Genomic DNA, 17,113 nt, shown 5'->3' with positions numbered 1-17,113 from the left:
ATACACCACTGACATCACTGGATAAATCCTCTAGACAAACAATAAGCAAAGAAACAGCAATCCTAAATGACAAACTAGATCAGATGGACTTAATAGACATCTTCAGAACACTTCACCCCAAAGCCACGGAATATACAATCCACTCAGGTGCTCATGGGACATATTCAAAAATAGACCACATATTGGGTCACAAGCAAAGTCTCCCCAAACTCAAGAAGATTGAAATCATACCAAGCATCTTCTCAGACCACAAGGGCATAATATTAGAAATAAACTACAATAAAAACAACCCAAAATACTCAAACACTTGGAAGCTGAATAACATGTTATTAAATATTGATTGGGTTACCAATGAGATCAAAGAAGAAATTAAAAACATCCTGGAAACTAATGACAATGAAAACAAAACAATCCAAAACCTATGGGACACAATGAAAGCAGCCCTGAGAGGGAAGTTTATAGCTCTACAGGCCTATCTCAAAAAACAAGAAAAAATGGTAATAAATCATCTAACTCTACAACTCAAAGAATTAGAAAGAGAGCAACAAGAAAACCCCAGAGTGAGCAGAAGGAAGGAGATAATAAAGATTAGAGCAGAAACAAATGACATAGAGACCAAAAAAACAATATAGAAAATCAATGAAACCAAGAGATGGTTCTTTGAAAGGATAAACAAGATTGACAAACCTCTGCCAGGCTCACCAAGAAGCAAAGAGAGAGGACCCAAATAAACAAAATCAGAAACGATAGAGGCGAAATAACAACAGACCCCACAGAAATACAAATGATTGTTAAAAAATACTATGGACAACTCTACTCCAACAAACTAGAAATCTTGGAGGAAATGGACAAATTCCTAGAAAAATACAACATTCCAAAACTCAATCAGGAAGAATCTAAAAATTTCAATAGGCCAATAACTATGGAAGAAATTGAAGCAGTCATCAAAAAGCTTCCAGCAAACAAAAGCCCAGGACCAGACAGCTTCACAGGGGAGTTTTACCAAACATTCAAGGAAGAACTAAAACCTATCCTCCTCAGATTATTCCAAAAAATTCAAGAGGAAGGAACACTTCCAAGCTCATTCTATGAAGCCAGCATCACCCCAATACCAAAACCAGGTAAAGACAACACAATGAAAGAGAATTACAGGCCAATATCCCTCATGAACATAGATGCCAAAATCCTCAACAAAATCTTAGCAAATCGGATCCAGCAGTACATCAGAAAGATCATACACCACGACCAAGTAGGATTTATCCCAGGGATGCAAGGATGGTACAATATCTGCAAATCAATAAACATGATACATCACATAAACAAATTGAGAGGAAAAAAACCACATGGTCATATCAATTGATACAGAAAAAACATTTGACAAAATCCAACACCCATTTTTGATAAAAACTCTCAGCAAGGTGGGAATAGAAGGATCATATCTCAACATAATAAAAGTCATATATGACAGGCCCACAGCCAACATCATACTCAATGGACAAAAACTAACACCATTTCCCCTAAGAACAGGAACAAGACAGGGATGCCCACTCTCACCACTCCTGTTCAAGATAGTCCTGGAAGTATTAGCCATTGCAATTAGACAAGAAGAAGAAATAAAAGGCATCCAAATTGGAAAAGAGGAAGTAAAACTGTCCTTATTTGCAGACGACATGATATTATATATACAAAACCCTAGAGACTCCATCAAAGAACTACTAAACTAAATACATGAATTTGGCAATGTAGCAGGATACAAAATTAACCCCAAGAAATCTGAGGCATTTCTATACACCAATAGTGAACTTTCAGAAAGAGAGATTATAAAAACAATTCCATTCACCATCGCACCAAAAAAATTAAGCTACCTAGGATAAACTTAACTAAAGAGGTAAAAGACCTCTACTCAGAAAACTACAGGATGTTGAAAAAAGAGATAGAGGAAGACATAAACAGATGGAAGAACATACTGTGTTCATGGATTGGTAGAATCAACATCATTAAAATGTCCATACTACCCAAAGCAATCTATAAATTCAACGCACTTCCCATTAAAATACCAACGGTATACTTCCCAGATCTAGAACGAACTCTCCAAAAATTCATCTGGAATAAAAAAAGACCCCGAATAGCTGCAGCAATCCTGAGAAAGAACAAAGTAGGTGGGATCTCAATACCAGATATCAAGCTGTATCACAAAGCCACTGTTCTCAAAACTGCCTGGTACTGGCACAAGAACAGACATATAGAACAATGGAATAGAATAGAGAGCCCAGAAATCGGCCCGAACCAATATGCTCAATTAATATTTGACAAAGGAGGCAAGAACATACAATGGAGCCAAGATAGTCTCTTCAATAAATGGTGTTGGGAAAATTGGACAGATATATGCAAGAAAATGAAACTAGACCACCAACTTACACCATACACAAGAATAAACTCAAAATGGATAAAGGACTTAAATGTATGACGGGAAACCATAAAAACTCTAGAAGAATCCAAAAGCAACAAAATCTCAGACATATGCCGAAGCAATTTATTCACTGATACAGCTCCTAGGGCACTTGAAACTAAAGAGAAAATGAACAAATGGGACTACATCAAAATAAAAAGCTTCTGCACAGCAAAAGAAACCATCAACAAAACAACAAGAAAACCCACTGTGTGGGAAAACATATTTGCCAATGTCATATCTGATAAGGGCCTAATCTCCAAAATTTATAGGGAACTCATACAACTTAACAAAAAGAAGATTAACAATCCAATCAAAAAATGGGCAAAGGATCTAAATAGACACCTCTCAAAAGAGGACATTCAGAAAGCCAAGAGACATATGAAAACATGCTCAAAGTCACTAATCATCCGAGAGATGCAAATCAAAACAACAATGAGGTACCATCTCACACCTGTCAGACTGGCTATCATCAACAAATCAACAAATGACAAGTGCTGGAGAGGATGTGGAGAAAAAGAACACTTGTGCACTGCTGGTGGGAATGCAGACTGGTGCAGCCACTATGGAAGACAGTATGGAGTTTCCTCAAAAAACTGAAAATGGAACTCCCATTTGACCCTGTGATCCCACTTCTAGGAATATATCCCAAGAAACCAGAAACACCAATCAGAAAGGATATGTGCACCCATATGTTCATAGCAGCACAATTCACCATAGCTAGGATCTGGAAACAGCCTAAGTGCCCATCAGTAGATGAATGGATTAGAAAACTGTGGTATATCTACACGATGGAATACTATGCTGCTGTAAAAAGGAAGGAACTCTTACCATTTGCAACGGCATGGATGGAACTGGAGAGCATTATGCTAAGTGAAATAAGCCAGTCAATGAAGGAAAAATACCACATGATCTCACTCATTCATGGATAATAAAGACCATTATAAACTTTTGAACAATAATAGATACAGAGGCAGAGCTGCCTCAAACTGATTGTCAAACTGCAGCGGGAAGGCCAGGGAGGGTTGGGGGCAGGAGGGAGGGGGGCAAGAGATGAACCTAAGGACTTGTATGCATGCATATAAGCATAACCAATGGACATAAGACACTGGGGGTAGGGGAGGCCAGGGGATTGTCAAGGGCAGGGGGGAAAAAGGACACATATGTAATACCTTTTGTAATACTTTAAGCAATAAAACAATTAAAAAAATAGCACTGATCTGCTGTGTGACATGAGCAGGTCATTTCACCTGCCCAAGACTCCCTTTCTCCATCAGCAAATTAAGGAGACTAGATTAGAATATGTTGAAAGCTGCTTCATATCTATCTTCCTACAATTCTGAGTTATAGTTTAAGAAATAAAATAAGAAATTCTAAGAATTAAGACCTATATCAACAGAATTAAAGAGTGGACCAAAGTTAAAGAAAAATTTTTTTTCCTTACACATCTGTACAGTGTTAGCCTCTTAAGCAAATAGAAACTTGGATCACTTTTATAGAAAGACAAATTAATGTTTGCAAAGAAACAGAACAACTTTAAAACTTTCTCTCAGGATGCCCATGAATTTGGCGGCCCGATTGCATTTATGTATCAAGAAGGAATGTAGCCAAAGGTCTCTGACCTTTACACTGAAACATTACACTCTTACCCTTATATTCCTGCCATGGCCAATGAGTTATTGTTTTTACAATCAAATTAGATGATGGATTTTAGAGAAGTACAGTTGTGTCCCCATGGACCACACTCATAAAGATAGCAAGTTGTACCATTATCACTTCCCAAAAAAGATTGATTTTTCTGATTTTGCTTTCGGTTCTGAATGAGCCATACTTTATGTCAAGAAAGAATTGGGGAAATTATTTACTTCCTAACACATAAAAGAGATCAGGGTCACTGCATTATAAATATTCTTTATTTAGAGTAGTAAATAATAAAAATAGAAGAAATAAAGGGAGGGAGGGAGACTGAGAGGGAGAGAAGGGGGAGGATGAGAGGGAGGAGAGAGGGGGGGAGGAAGGAAGGAAGGAAGGAAGGAAGGAAGGAAGGAAGGAAGGAAGGAAGGAAGGAAGGAAGGAAGGACCAGCAATTACAAATTTTCCAATATGAAACCAATTTATAAAATGCTACCTTATGTGTACTGACTCCCACTAAACTTCCTAATAAGCGTTTGTAATATGGTACAGTAAGAAATAAAAAAAAGATAATTTTGATTTTTTATTAGATATACAATGAGATAAGATACAATAATATCATTTATCCAATAAACAGATATTTATTGTGTATCTTCTCTTTGTCGAGCACATTCTGAATATATAGCAGGGAACTGAGCATACAAGGCACATTCTCTCATGGAGCTTAAATTATAGTGGAGGAAGATAGATATGAATGAAATATACATAAGTAAATAGTGCTGTGATAAGGAGTATGAAGAGATTTAAAATCAATATATGACTGAGGGGTGGTTACTTTTGAATTCAGAGGTTTCTTGGGGAACATAGATTTAAGCTATGATCTGAATAACCATGAAAAATAGTGGAGAGACTATTCCAGCCCAACTATTGCAAAGGCAGAACAAAATGAAAGCCAGGTGGCTGGAACATAGTAGATAAGGGAAGAAAAACAAGTGATGAAATTTTAGAGGAAGCAGAGGCATAAGGGATTTGCATTCTATTCTAGGTGTTAGGGGCAGCCATTCGAAGATTTAAAGGAGAACTTAGTGGGATCTGACTTTCATTTGAAAGGGTGACTGAGACTGCTGTGTTGGAGGAAGTAATTGCAATTATCTAGACATGAGATCATGGGGTCTAGAGGAGGGTGTTGTCATAGATACGCAAAGAGGTGGACCTTTGAAAGAAAGTCTACAGGATCTGGTGATGGAATGGAAGATGTGGGTTAAGTGAAAGAAAGAAGGAAATGCAAATAGCTTATAAATTTCTGTCCTGGCCAGTGGCATAGATGTGGGGGGCATGTACTGGAATGGAGAAGACGAGGAGAGGGGCAATTTGAGGTGATGGGAATCAAGAGATCTATTTGGGGCTTGTTAATTTTAAGATGCATACTAGGATATTCCAAGTAGATATGTCACAGACAATTGGGTATACAGTTTTGAAGTTCTGGGAGTAGATAAGGACTAGAGTTTGTAACCCTGGGCGTTAAGAGCATATGACAGTATTTGAAGCGATAAGACTGGACAAATGACCTAAGGAGAGAATGTAGTTGGAGAAAAGAAGTGGCTCCAGCTCTTGGGTAGAACAGAAGAGCAAGAGCCAACCCAGAAGACTGAAAATGGGTGTCCAGTGAAGTGATAGAAAAATCAGATGACTGTGGTATCAGAGAAGGTGGGCGAGGGCTCCACAAAAGAGAGCGTCCTCTAGAAAGATTGCTTATGATGACTTTCATGTTGCCATCCCGAGGCTGTCATCTGCCAGACCTTCAGAGCAGTCTAAATAGAATGAATGGAAGGGACTGAAGCCTCAAGAGAGGGGATTGGGAAGAGAATATGTGATGAAAAAAAGTGGAGACAGAATGTTAAAAAATGATTCAGTCATTGTGCAGCATAGGCAACAGTGAGAGGGTAGCAGCAGGAAGGAGAGGTGGAGGCAAGGAAGTTTGCTTGTTTGTTTTTCTTAAAAGAAAAGTGTTGCTAGATCAGTGTGTGCAATAACAGGATTAAGCAGAACAGGGGAGGTGATATGGAAAGATGATTATTGCAAGAGCCCAGTCATTGAGAGGATGGAGAGGTGGGATCCAGATAAAAGACTTTAGCCTTGGAAAGAGTAGAGGGTTGTTCAAGGAGGCTTCCTATGTAATTACCTCATTTCTTCTCTTAATTTATGTGCCATTACATAAAGTCTCTCACTTGATTTTCACACGATTCTCTTGTATTTGATCATTCCCATTTCCAAAGGAGGGAAATGAAGTTTAGAGAGGTTGGACAATTTCTTCTACAACATACAGTTAATAAATAGTAAATCTAGAATTCAAACCTTCCTTGCAGCTCCAAATGGAATGCTCTTTCCACTACATAATCCCATGATGGAGCCTCTTTCTAATGCTCTCTCTGATGCAATGTGCCAAATGTTCACAGTGTACCAGGTACAAACAAGGACGGTTGCTTTGATACCATTATTCCCATTTGGTGACTCAGTGATCAGCAAATGGTTTGGCAATTTCGAATTTGAAATCCCTGGAACCCACTCATGTGGAAGTATAATGTCCACATCAATTTTTTTCTGAATTTAATGACCTCTGGAATATAACAGTGTCATACTTACACTTGCAACTAAAAATATTATTTAAAAAAAAACACCTAAAAACTAATGTTTTTCTCATATACTTGCTAAACATTAATGACCAATTTATTTTGTTACCATTTTAAAAGGAGTCCCACCCAATCAAACAGCAAAGTTACATAGCTAGCTGTTAAAATAACAGAAAAATATTAAGGTAGGGGAAGTACAAATCCCAATCAATGGTGGTCCAGTACACAGGAGTTTATTACCCTACAGTCCAAAATGTGCTGAGTTCTAGACTTAAGTCTGGTAAACTTTCTCGGGGATCACCTTCAAGTTGTCTAATCTCTTGGTTTCCTCAGTAAAATGAGGGTAATGGTATTTAAGGAGAAGTGTTCTGAGAAACAAATGGGATAACCCAGTGAGATAACTTTGTACACTTGGAGTACCTGCTGGTTATTATTATTCTTATAACACTGCATCGTATGTTTCATTTTGTGTTTCTTAATGAGCATTGTGAGCCAATTTCACTCTTCCTTCTGGAAATAGTGCCTTATGGGTACCTGGAAGAAAGAAAAGAAAAATTGCCTGTGTAGGGACACCTCCCAGTTGGGCTCTTGTAACAAGTAAATCTCTTGAAACTGCATCAGCCCCTGTTCCCACCGAAGCATGTCCATTATTGCTACCACAGTGCTCACCTCAGCTACGCACTTATCCCATAACAAATGTGCACTGAGGGCCTCTTACATTCCAGGCCCTGAAAGAACTTGACATCAGTGTAGAAAAAGGATTGTGATACATTTCCACCTCAGCAGTTCACAGTCTGAGAATGTCTCCTCTGTATGAAGTTATTTATCTGTGCATCTCCCCTCCTCAACCTTCACCCATCTCCAACTGCGGGCTCTAGAGTGCCAAGACCCTTCTAATTCATTTTCCGTCTCCTTTGTAATATGTAGCACAATACATTGCTCAGAATGGGTGTTCAATAAATAATTATTGGATTGAAGAAATATTTTGTAGGGTGTTTTTAAAATATCAAGGTGTACTAGTGGACTAACAAGCAAGATGTTTTTCCTTATAATGTCTCTCTGGTTACATTTAACAGCAAGTTAAAATTAGATCCTTTTTAAAAAAAAGAAAACCATGGCAACTGTGATGGTGAATGTTTCAGAGAGCACATTTTTAAAGGATTCTCTTTTTCTGAATTTCCCATGTTGGAGCTGACTATTTCAATTGAAATTCCAATAAATAATCTGTGCTACTAATAGCCACATAGGCCACTGATTGTATCTATGAAGCAATAGAAACTCCCACGTAGAACAGAATGCTTGATGAAATGCTTGAAGAACAAAATAAATGTGTTGAAAATCCAGCAAATAGATTTTAAATGGTTACCCGCTGGAAATGATTGAACATTAACCTCCCTTTGTTTCTTGTACCTGTATTTATTATAAAACCCTGGAGATTGTTCTAATGTTTCATATCAATATTTGCTGGAGATCATTTTTTTTCTCTGGGAGGAAATCAATTTTACAGTGCTGTCATCTTAATTAAAGAATGGGCATTTTCACAGAATGTTATCAGTGAGTACTGTCTGGTAGTTTTCTCTCAAAGTATTTTTATTGAAGTCATGATTAAAGTGTAACACAATGCCTCAGAACACTGACTAATGTCATGTTAATCAACTTGACTACTAAAAGAAATGAAGAGGCTGATAGTTTAAATCTAGTTTGTACATTACTCATTTGAACTGTCAAAGAAGAAAATATATTTATTTTATCCAGGACCAAATATAAAACAAACAAACAGAAATCTAGCAAAACACCTCAGAAACAACTTTTAAAAATTTACAGGCCATACCTTAAGGAAAATCCAATTTTGTTCCTCTTAAAATTTGTAAATTAGCCTTTGATTCATAGCATCCATATTGATCCACATCCATTGAATGCCTACCCTATGCAAACCACTGAACTAATGTCAAGATAGGTAAAGCATATTTTTGCTTTTAGAGAGTTTATTGGAAGAAATAAGTCATTCATACATAACTGCAATGTATAAAATAAGTGCTTTCAATGCCATTGGTATTCTGAAGAAGGAGAGATGGATAACTTCTGGCTAGGTTTGGACAGGTGGAATGAGGTGGGAATATAAAGATGGAGAATTCTTAGTAGACAGACTGAAATGAGTATCTTTTGCAAGTAACAAGAATTTCAAATTGACTTCAGAGTAGTTTACAGAAGGAGTGCTAAATAAGTCTGGAAACACACATTGGGCTAGATGGTGAAAGGCCTTAAATTCCAGATTATTTAAATGGAGTTTTATAATTTGTTTAAGAGCTGTAGGAGAGCAGATCTAAAACTCTCCTGTGAAACAGTTTTTATAAAAAACAGGCTCTAAATCTGAAGCTGAGGTTTGATTTGTAACCAACATTAAAAATATTGGTTGGGTATGGCCATGTTTTTTCAGCCTGCACGTCTAGGCCACTTTTAGATAATAGGATATTTTTTCTAGGTTTTTACAGGGACATGAATTATTTTCTCTTGGACAAATTTGTAGTAATTGACCTTCCAGGTGTTTGAAATGAAATATTTTCTTATGAATTTATTCTTTCTGAGTGCTCTATATACCATGTACACTTTTACCCTTCTCTATTATTGTTTTGTATATAAATATGCATTGAAAATCAAAATTATGATTTCTATATAGAGGTTTAAGGACTGATGCAGAATTATTCAGAAGCCTGTTTCATAAAACAAGAAAACATTCTTCCTTGTAAAGAGAAAAGATGTGGGGAAGTGTGGGGGACATCTGGGAGGAAGAATGGTGTAGAGAAGTTTGAAGGAAAAATAGGCAGAAGATAGGAGGGGTGGAGGGGAGGCAGAGAGAGAGAGAGAGAGAGAGAGAGAGAGAGAGAGAGAGAGATTTAAAGAGAGAGAACCTTCTAGCAGAAGTGGTTGTAAAGATAAGTTTATACATTTGTATGTATTTAAGGGATGTGAAAGAGGGGTAAAAGAGATAGGTAATGCTAAAAATGTTGCTAAGTATAACCAATTATAGACAATCTGACACATTTAGCCACTGGTGCTTGAAGTAGAGAGAGAGTTCAGAAAAGATACCTGGGACATATGAAAATTTTGGAATAGCTCACGCAGCAAAATTTCCTGTTTATATTTTTTGCAGTCTATTTTAAGAATGGATATGAATCAGAGATCCTTAAAATCAGGTATTTTGAGCTTTAAACAGTTTTCAAGAGCTTCACATTTCTTTGGCTTCACAGATAGCATTGAACCAAGAAAGGGACATAGCCTATATAATAAAGAGCTAATATGCAAATGTTTGTCACGCCCTCATGCCCTCAAGCCCTTGCACCTTCGCACCAGAACTATTCAGATACTCAACACTGGGGAGAGAGGAATGGGGACCAGCCAGGCACAAATGAGCTCACAAGAGAGGAATGTGGATCAGCCAGGCTGCTGCCCGGGAGAGGGACAAGCTGCATGCCCTGTGGTCCCATGTGCTAGCGGCTGTGCCTGCAGCCCGGGAGAGTGGCAAGCTGCCTGCCCCATGGTCCCAGGCACCAGTGCCTGCAGCTGTGGCCCAGGCAAAGTCGCCTGCCCATGGTCCCCTGTGGCCGGCCCAGGCGAAGCTGGCCTGGGTCCTGGGTGCCTGTGGCCGGCCAGAGGGAGAGAAGCCCTGGTCCCAGGTGTGGGGTGAGGCAGAGGTGGTTAGGAGCGATCAGACCAGCAGGGGAGCAGTTAGGGGCGATCAGGCAGGCAGGCAGAGGTGGTTAGGGGCGATCAGGCAGGCAGGCAGAGGGGTTAGGAGCCAGTGGTCCCAGGTTGCGAGAGGCAGTCAGACATCCCCCGAGGGGTCCCAGATTGGAGAGGGTGCAGGCCAGGCTGAGGGACACCCCCCCCACATGAATTTTGTGCACTGGGCCTCTAGTACATATATAATTTCTATAACATCAATCAGAATCAAGCTTTACTTGGAACTGTGTGGCATATAAATTTTACTCAAAACTGCATATGACACTTAAAAAAAAATACAAGGCATGCATGGGGTGTTGGAGTTGTGCTACTTTCTTTTCTGCATGTCTGCTACTGAAAGAAACTTTTTGGTATAGATGTATATCCCAAGTGTCCATCCATGAGACATCTTAATTCAAGAACTGAAGCTAATTTTCACTCAACTCAAAGCGTATATGGCACAAGAGCAAACATGATAGAGTGATGGCCAAGACAGATTCTTCCTCACCACTCCAACTAGCCCCATTAATAGTACAAAAGATATATTGGATGCCAGCAATGATTCCGAGAAGGGAAGGAAAACAGGGCCTTGATCAAAGTAAAGCTGTGTGGATGGGGCCTATGATTTTCAGCCATGGTGATCTCCTTAATTATTAAGCATAACACAGGCTGCCAAAAATTTTATTCTGTTAGGTGTTTCACCCTGCAGAAACACAACTCTAGTACATCAGTATCAATCACTGGGGAAATATTATTCTAGTATTTAACTTTTGCAAATTAATATCCAAGATGGCTGTTGTTGGAATTATGGGAATTTGATCTCTCTAATACAATAATATTGACCTCACAGTAGATTTTTTGACATGTCCACATTTGAACTCAACCTTGTCTGGTGACAGAAATGTACAATTGTGGGGATGAGGAAAGTGCCTCAAAGGTTAGAGTCATATGTACTGTTTTGGTTCTTCCTTTACTCTTCATAAGAATTACTGGGGAGAAGATCCAAGATGGCAGTAAAGTAGGTAGAAGTTGCACTCACCTCTTTCCAGGGCCATACTGGAATTACAACTAAATTATAGAACAATCAACCTGAATAATGAACTGATGACTAGCAGGACAGAAGTCTTATAACCAAGGATTTATAGAAGAAGTCACATTGAGACTGGTAGGAAGAGTGGAGATGTGAAGAGTTTGACCCTGCACCCGTGTGCAGTGGTTGAGAATCTGGAGAGCTATCACAGCTACAAAAGCTCCTGCTGAGGAGCAAGGGGTCTCAGTTCCAGGCAGGCTCCCTAGTCCACAGCACCAGAGCTGGGAGAAGTAGCTCACATGACATCTGGCTGTGAAAATCACTGGGGATTCTATCTGCCAGGGGAAGATGGGAGTTGCTAGAAATACAGCCCCTTGTGTGTCAAGTGCATACCCTCCCCTGGGCCCCAAGCTGAATGAAACTTTAGAGAGTGAACTATTTTTCCTGGGGCCCTTCTCCTGTCCCTTGCATGGAATTGGAGCTGTGCATCCTCAAAAAATAAATAAATAAATGAATTGCTGGGTATGGCTTGTTTTACTTAGCATAGTACCCTCTAAGTCTGTTCATGTTGTCACAAATGGTAAGATTTCATTCTTTTTTATAACTCAGTAATATTCCAATGTATATAGTACCACGTCTTCTTTATCCAGTCATCTATTGATGGACACTTAGGTTGCTTCTGTAGGTTAGCTATTGTAAATAGTGCTGCAGTGAACATAAGGATGCATATATATTTTTGAATTAGTGTTTTGGATTTCTTCAATACATACCCTGAATTGGAATTGCTGGGTGGTAAGGTAATTCTGTTTCTAATTTTTTGAGGAACCTCCATACTGTTTTCCATAGTGTCTGCATCAACTTACAATCCCACCAACAGTGCACAAGGGTTCACTCTTCTTCACATTCTTGCCAACACTTTGTTTGTTGACTTAATGATGATAGCAATTCTGATATGTGTGAGGTGATTTCTAATTGAAGCTCTAATTTTTATTTTCTCTGATGATTAGTTATGTGGAGCACCTTTTCATATTTCTATTGGCCATCTGTGTATCCTGTTTAGAGAAATATCTATTTAGGCCTTCTCCTCATTTTTAATTGGGTTGTTTGCTTTTTTGGTGTTAAGTTGTATGAATTCTAGATATTAACCCTTTATTTGATGTAACATTAGCAAATATCTTCTCCCATTCAGTAGGTTGTCTTTTCATTTTGTTGATGATTTCCTTTGTTGTACAAACACCTTTTAGTTTGATGCAGTCCCATTTGTTTATCACTTGTTTTCCTGGCAGAAAAGGACAAATACCATATAATTTTGCTTATATGTATAATCTACAAACCAAAAACAAACAAACAGACTTATATATACAAAAAACAAAATGATTGTTTTTAGATGGAAGGGGGTTTGGGAGGCTGAGTTGAAGGTTAATGGAAAGAGAAAAGCAACTTGTTAGTTATAAAATATTCATGGGAATACAAAGCACACCATAGGAAATATAGTCAATAATATTATAATATCTGTATAGCGTCAGATGGGCTAAAACTCATTGGGGTAGACCACTTTATAAGTTACATAAATGTCTAACCACTATCACCTGAAACATAATACTGAATGTCAATTGTAATTGAAAAATAAAAAGAAACAAAAAAATTACTGGGTCAAAATTCAGTGCATTTTAAATGATTTCTATAAGCAAACTGCTGTCTTTCAAGCAAACAAATAAGAATAATCAGCAATATTAACATAATCACCAATCTTGAAAAGCTACTTAAGACTTTGATGTCAGGCACTGTCCTTGTGGTAAGTGAAAAGATGCAAGAATATTAGCTCTTTTCTCATTGTAATCTTCTACTTAGCTCTTATTTCTTGCATTTTTCTCTTCTGTTTGTGCTCTGATGTAAGTCTGCTATTAGCTCTCCAATTCTTTAGAGGGAGGAAATACTCCCAGGCTAGGAGGTAGTGAGGGCAAGTTCCAGAGAGGAAATAGCAATCCAGATTCTGCTAGTGACCAACAACATGACTTGAATAAGCAACTTAAGCTCTCTTCCCCTTAGATTCTTTGAAAAATGTGTTCCTTCTTCCTGTTTCTCCTACAGAGTAGTTTCCAGGACAGAATATGATAGATGAAAAAGTCTTTAAAAATAGGAACCAACCACACTATATAATCAGGTCTTAGGACTTTTATATTTTTAAACCAATCTATAGATAGTGTGCAGAAACCTTTGAATCAAAAGGCTGTTGGTTATTATATTTTTTGAACATTAGTGATTTATGAAAATGCTTTGTCTTCATCAAATATACACTATTGAAGTCATTGCTACAAAATATTAATACAGCAAAATCAAGATGAATATGCGGCTCCACATTAATGAGAGGTTGAAGGTCATATTCTTCTGCTTTCAAGTCAGGTTTGAATAATAGTTACCTTTAAAGTGGTTTAAACTTGAGATTTTCCTTACTAATAGAAGAAACAAATTAAAGAAACATTGTGCTTACAACATTTCTGAAAGCTTTTCAGAGGAAGCAGCTGTGGTTTCTTTAAACTCCCAAGTCTATTATACAGGTTAGCAGTATATTTTATAATGAGTTCTAGACCACCTGCCTTTCTCAGGAAATTAATGTCGAGATTTTTTTTTTTAGTCTTCTTTGTCCTCAGTGGCTGTGTAAAAGTTTTTCCTATTTAGTGAGTTTTGGGTACCCCATAAACATGTTCATTCAATGTTTTTCAGCTATAAGTGAGTGCTTTATAAGACATTGTCTAAATGTGTGTTCAACAAATGCTTGGTGAATTTTGAGATTAAAACATGCACTTCCTTAGTAAAACAGCAGATGATGTACATACAGTTTTACTTTATGGTGAATACATACCTATAATGAGTAAAACAATATTTTAAATAAATTTGGCTATAGTCTTAAACCATTGGAATTTCAAAATATTGTTTTAATTCTTTTTCTTCTTTTAACCCTTATAGGAGTTTCGCGGGGAAATCAATGGATTCAGGAAGCAGTAGGAGTTTGGAGAATACCGTTAAATAGGATCTATTCTGATTAGCTGGTTCCAAAGATAAACATAAGCAAGAAAATGTCCACTTTAGCAAACTCACCCAGCATCCTGGAAATACCACAAGAGATTAAGAAAAGCTGTGGCAACAAACAGGTGGAAACCACAGTCGACAGAATAAAAATGGCAAAGAGCATCAAAGAAAAACAAAGCAATGATTTAGAGAAACTGGCCTTTAAAAGGAAGGCAGAAGGTGAAGAAAAGCCAGCTGGAAGGAAGGAGGCAAAGATCATGGAACTTGACAGCCCATTGATCACCCTGCCTCTGCCTCACATCCCCTTAAAGAGCATCATGGATGTGGAGGTGAAGCTGGTCTATGTTGATGAAGAGGATGTGAGCTATGAGTTTGTAGAGTCCTTCACATCCACTGGGATTCAGCCAACATGCCAAGAGGCTGAAATAGTAGACCCTTTGCATGGACCTAATTTCAACTTTCTGCCTCAGATTGACAAATGGCTTCAAGTAGCCTTAAAGGACGCCAGCTTGTGCTACAGACAAAAGAAATACGCCGTGGCAGCAGGACAGTTCAGAACAGCACTGGAGGTATGGGATTAAAGATAGATTGGTGAGAGGAGGCTGTGAAATGAACAGGTGTGATTACATGGAGCAGCTCTGATCATACTGTAATGAATAGTGATCATGGGGTGAAAGTATTGAATGACATGAGGATTATGTGGTTTCCCAGTTTACATAAAGCAAATAAGATATGCCTGCAAATTAAAATGCCTGTGTGCACTTGACATACCTCATGCATTTTCTCTGATAACAAACATTGAATGAATGATAACATATAAAAAAAGTGCAGTTGGTTTTGTAATTTATACCTATAAAAGCCATAACGTTTTAGTATAGCGGTGGTGGGTAGAATATAGATTCTCTAGACATAGGCAGTTAGTAAGTATATGACTTGTCCCCTTTTGATGTAGTCTTCATGATTAAATGTAGCCATCTTTATTTTTTAGTTTGGGCTGATAATTTATAGATGATACTTATTAAAAACAAAATGACACCATTTTACTTTATTATCAAACTGCACTTTCCTTCCTAGCCTAGTGAGCTTTGTGCAGGCAGGTAAGTCAGTCATTATCCTATATAATCCTATATAATAAAAGGCTAATATGCCAAATGTCCCCACAGGCGGGAGTTTGACCAACTGGGAGTTAGACATGCACTGACCACCAGGGGGTGGCGGTGGCAGGCAGTCGGGGGAAGGGAGACCCCAGCCAGCAGTCACTAGGGATGCTACCCGTGCACAAATTTTGTGCATGGGGCCTCTAGTGTTGTTATAAAAAAAAATAGCCCATGGACTAAAATGAACTTGAGAATCACCACTAAAACACAAAATAGTGGTAGGAAAATTTGCTTCATCTCTTGACTCACTAATTCTATAAAAGGATCAAAGTGTATAACTAGAAGTCCCACTGGTCTGGCAATATGGGTAACTACATATTTCATTAACCACAAAAAATATCAATGCATTATCTATATATGCCTGGTGGCCACTGGAGATATTATAAATGAGGCAAGACATGGTTTCTTTCCTTTAGTAGTCTGATGAGGGAGACAAACCAGTAAACAGTTAAGTAGAGGTGGCTTGAAGGAATAGAGACTGATCTGCCATGGGACAGGGGGTATGGTCAGGAGTCAAGTGTGAGACGTTTGTGATGGAGATTTAAAGAGTAAAGTATGTACACTCTTACTTGCAGGTTAAAGTGACTACATCTACAATGAATTATTAATGGACAATACCAGACAATGGTGCCCCTAAATATTTAAAAAGAAACTCTAAGTGCAAAAAGAGAGGCCCGAAGAGAGATAAAAAGATGAGGTGGAGCACAAATAGATGCATCTGTAAATATTTCTGTCCATAAGGGGTTATCTACACAAAGAAGGGAAGAGGGATGTACTATGTATAAAGTGCCCAAATAATCAAGCTACCCACACAGCACTGAGAGCCCTCTGCTGAGAAAAGGATGTTAAAGAAAGACTTCAGAAAGAGCCTTGGGCACTTCTGCTAGGGCCATTTTCAGCTGAAATATTTTTTGTGGGGAGAACAGAGGGCATAGTTAAAGGTGCAGGCAGTCCTAGGGTTACATCGGACTCGATGTATGTCGTTTTGTGGTTACGTCGCCATCTCCCATTTATTTATTTTATAAAAAAGTTCCGTCATTTTGACATATGTACATATGTGCTTTATGTTTTTTATTATTTATTTGCCACAAGTAAAGGTCAGGAATTGTTATCTCTCTTTTAATTTTTTTTTACTGTTTCACTTCATTACTGCTGTGTATGTGCTCCATGTGAGTGAGGTAGGTGCTTATGTAGGTGGGTTCCAGCTTACGGCGAAAATCGCCTTACTTCGCGCTGTAGGAACGGATCTCCGATGTAACCCGAGGACCTACTGTATAAATAATCATTTTGTCAATGGAAAAAGAGAGGCATAAATAAGAAAGGATATAAACTTCCAATTAAGCCGAAGTAGACAGAAAAGCTATCTGCATTAACTGGAAGAAACTATCCAGTTTTTCCATAAAACCCGGTGTTCAAAATTGTAACATTTGAATCAGGTTTTAATGATCACAAAACATAATTGTAC

The 17,113-nt window shown here is 38.1% G+C and overlaps 1 protein-coding gene across 1 annotated transcript in view; it reads left to right on the top strand.

Annotated features, from left to right (window-relative positions):
• Window positions 1–14,447: 14,447 nt before the first annotated feature.
• SPATA16 (spermatogenesis associated 16) overlaps window positions 14,448–17,113 on the top strand; it is a 213,500-nt gene continuing 210,834 nt past the window's right edge. The window contains 2 exon segments of the mRNA XM_059685975.1: window positions 14,448–14,486; window positions 14,488–15,060. Of these exon segments, the coding sequence (XP_059541958.1) occupies window positions 14,448–14,486; window positions 14,488–15,060 (612 nt within the window).

Source organism: Myotis daubentonii, chromosome 3 (genome assembly GCF_963259705.1).
Source record: "Myotis daubentonii chromosome 3, mMyoDau2.1, whole genome shotgun sequence".
Taxonomy (NCBI): domain Eukaryota; kingdom Metazoa; phylum Chordata; class Mammalia; order Chiroptera; family Vespertilionidae; genus Myotis; species Myotis daubentonii.
Note: the sequence above shows the minus strand (reverse complement) of the source record. Positions and strands in the feature narration are given on the sequence as shown.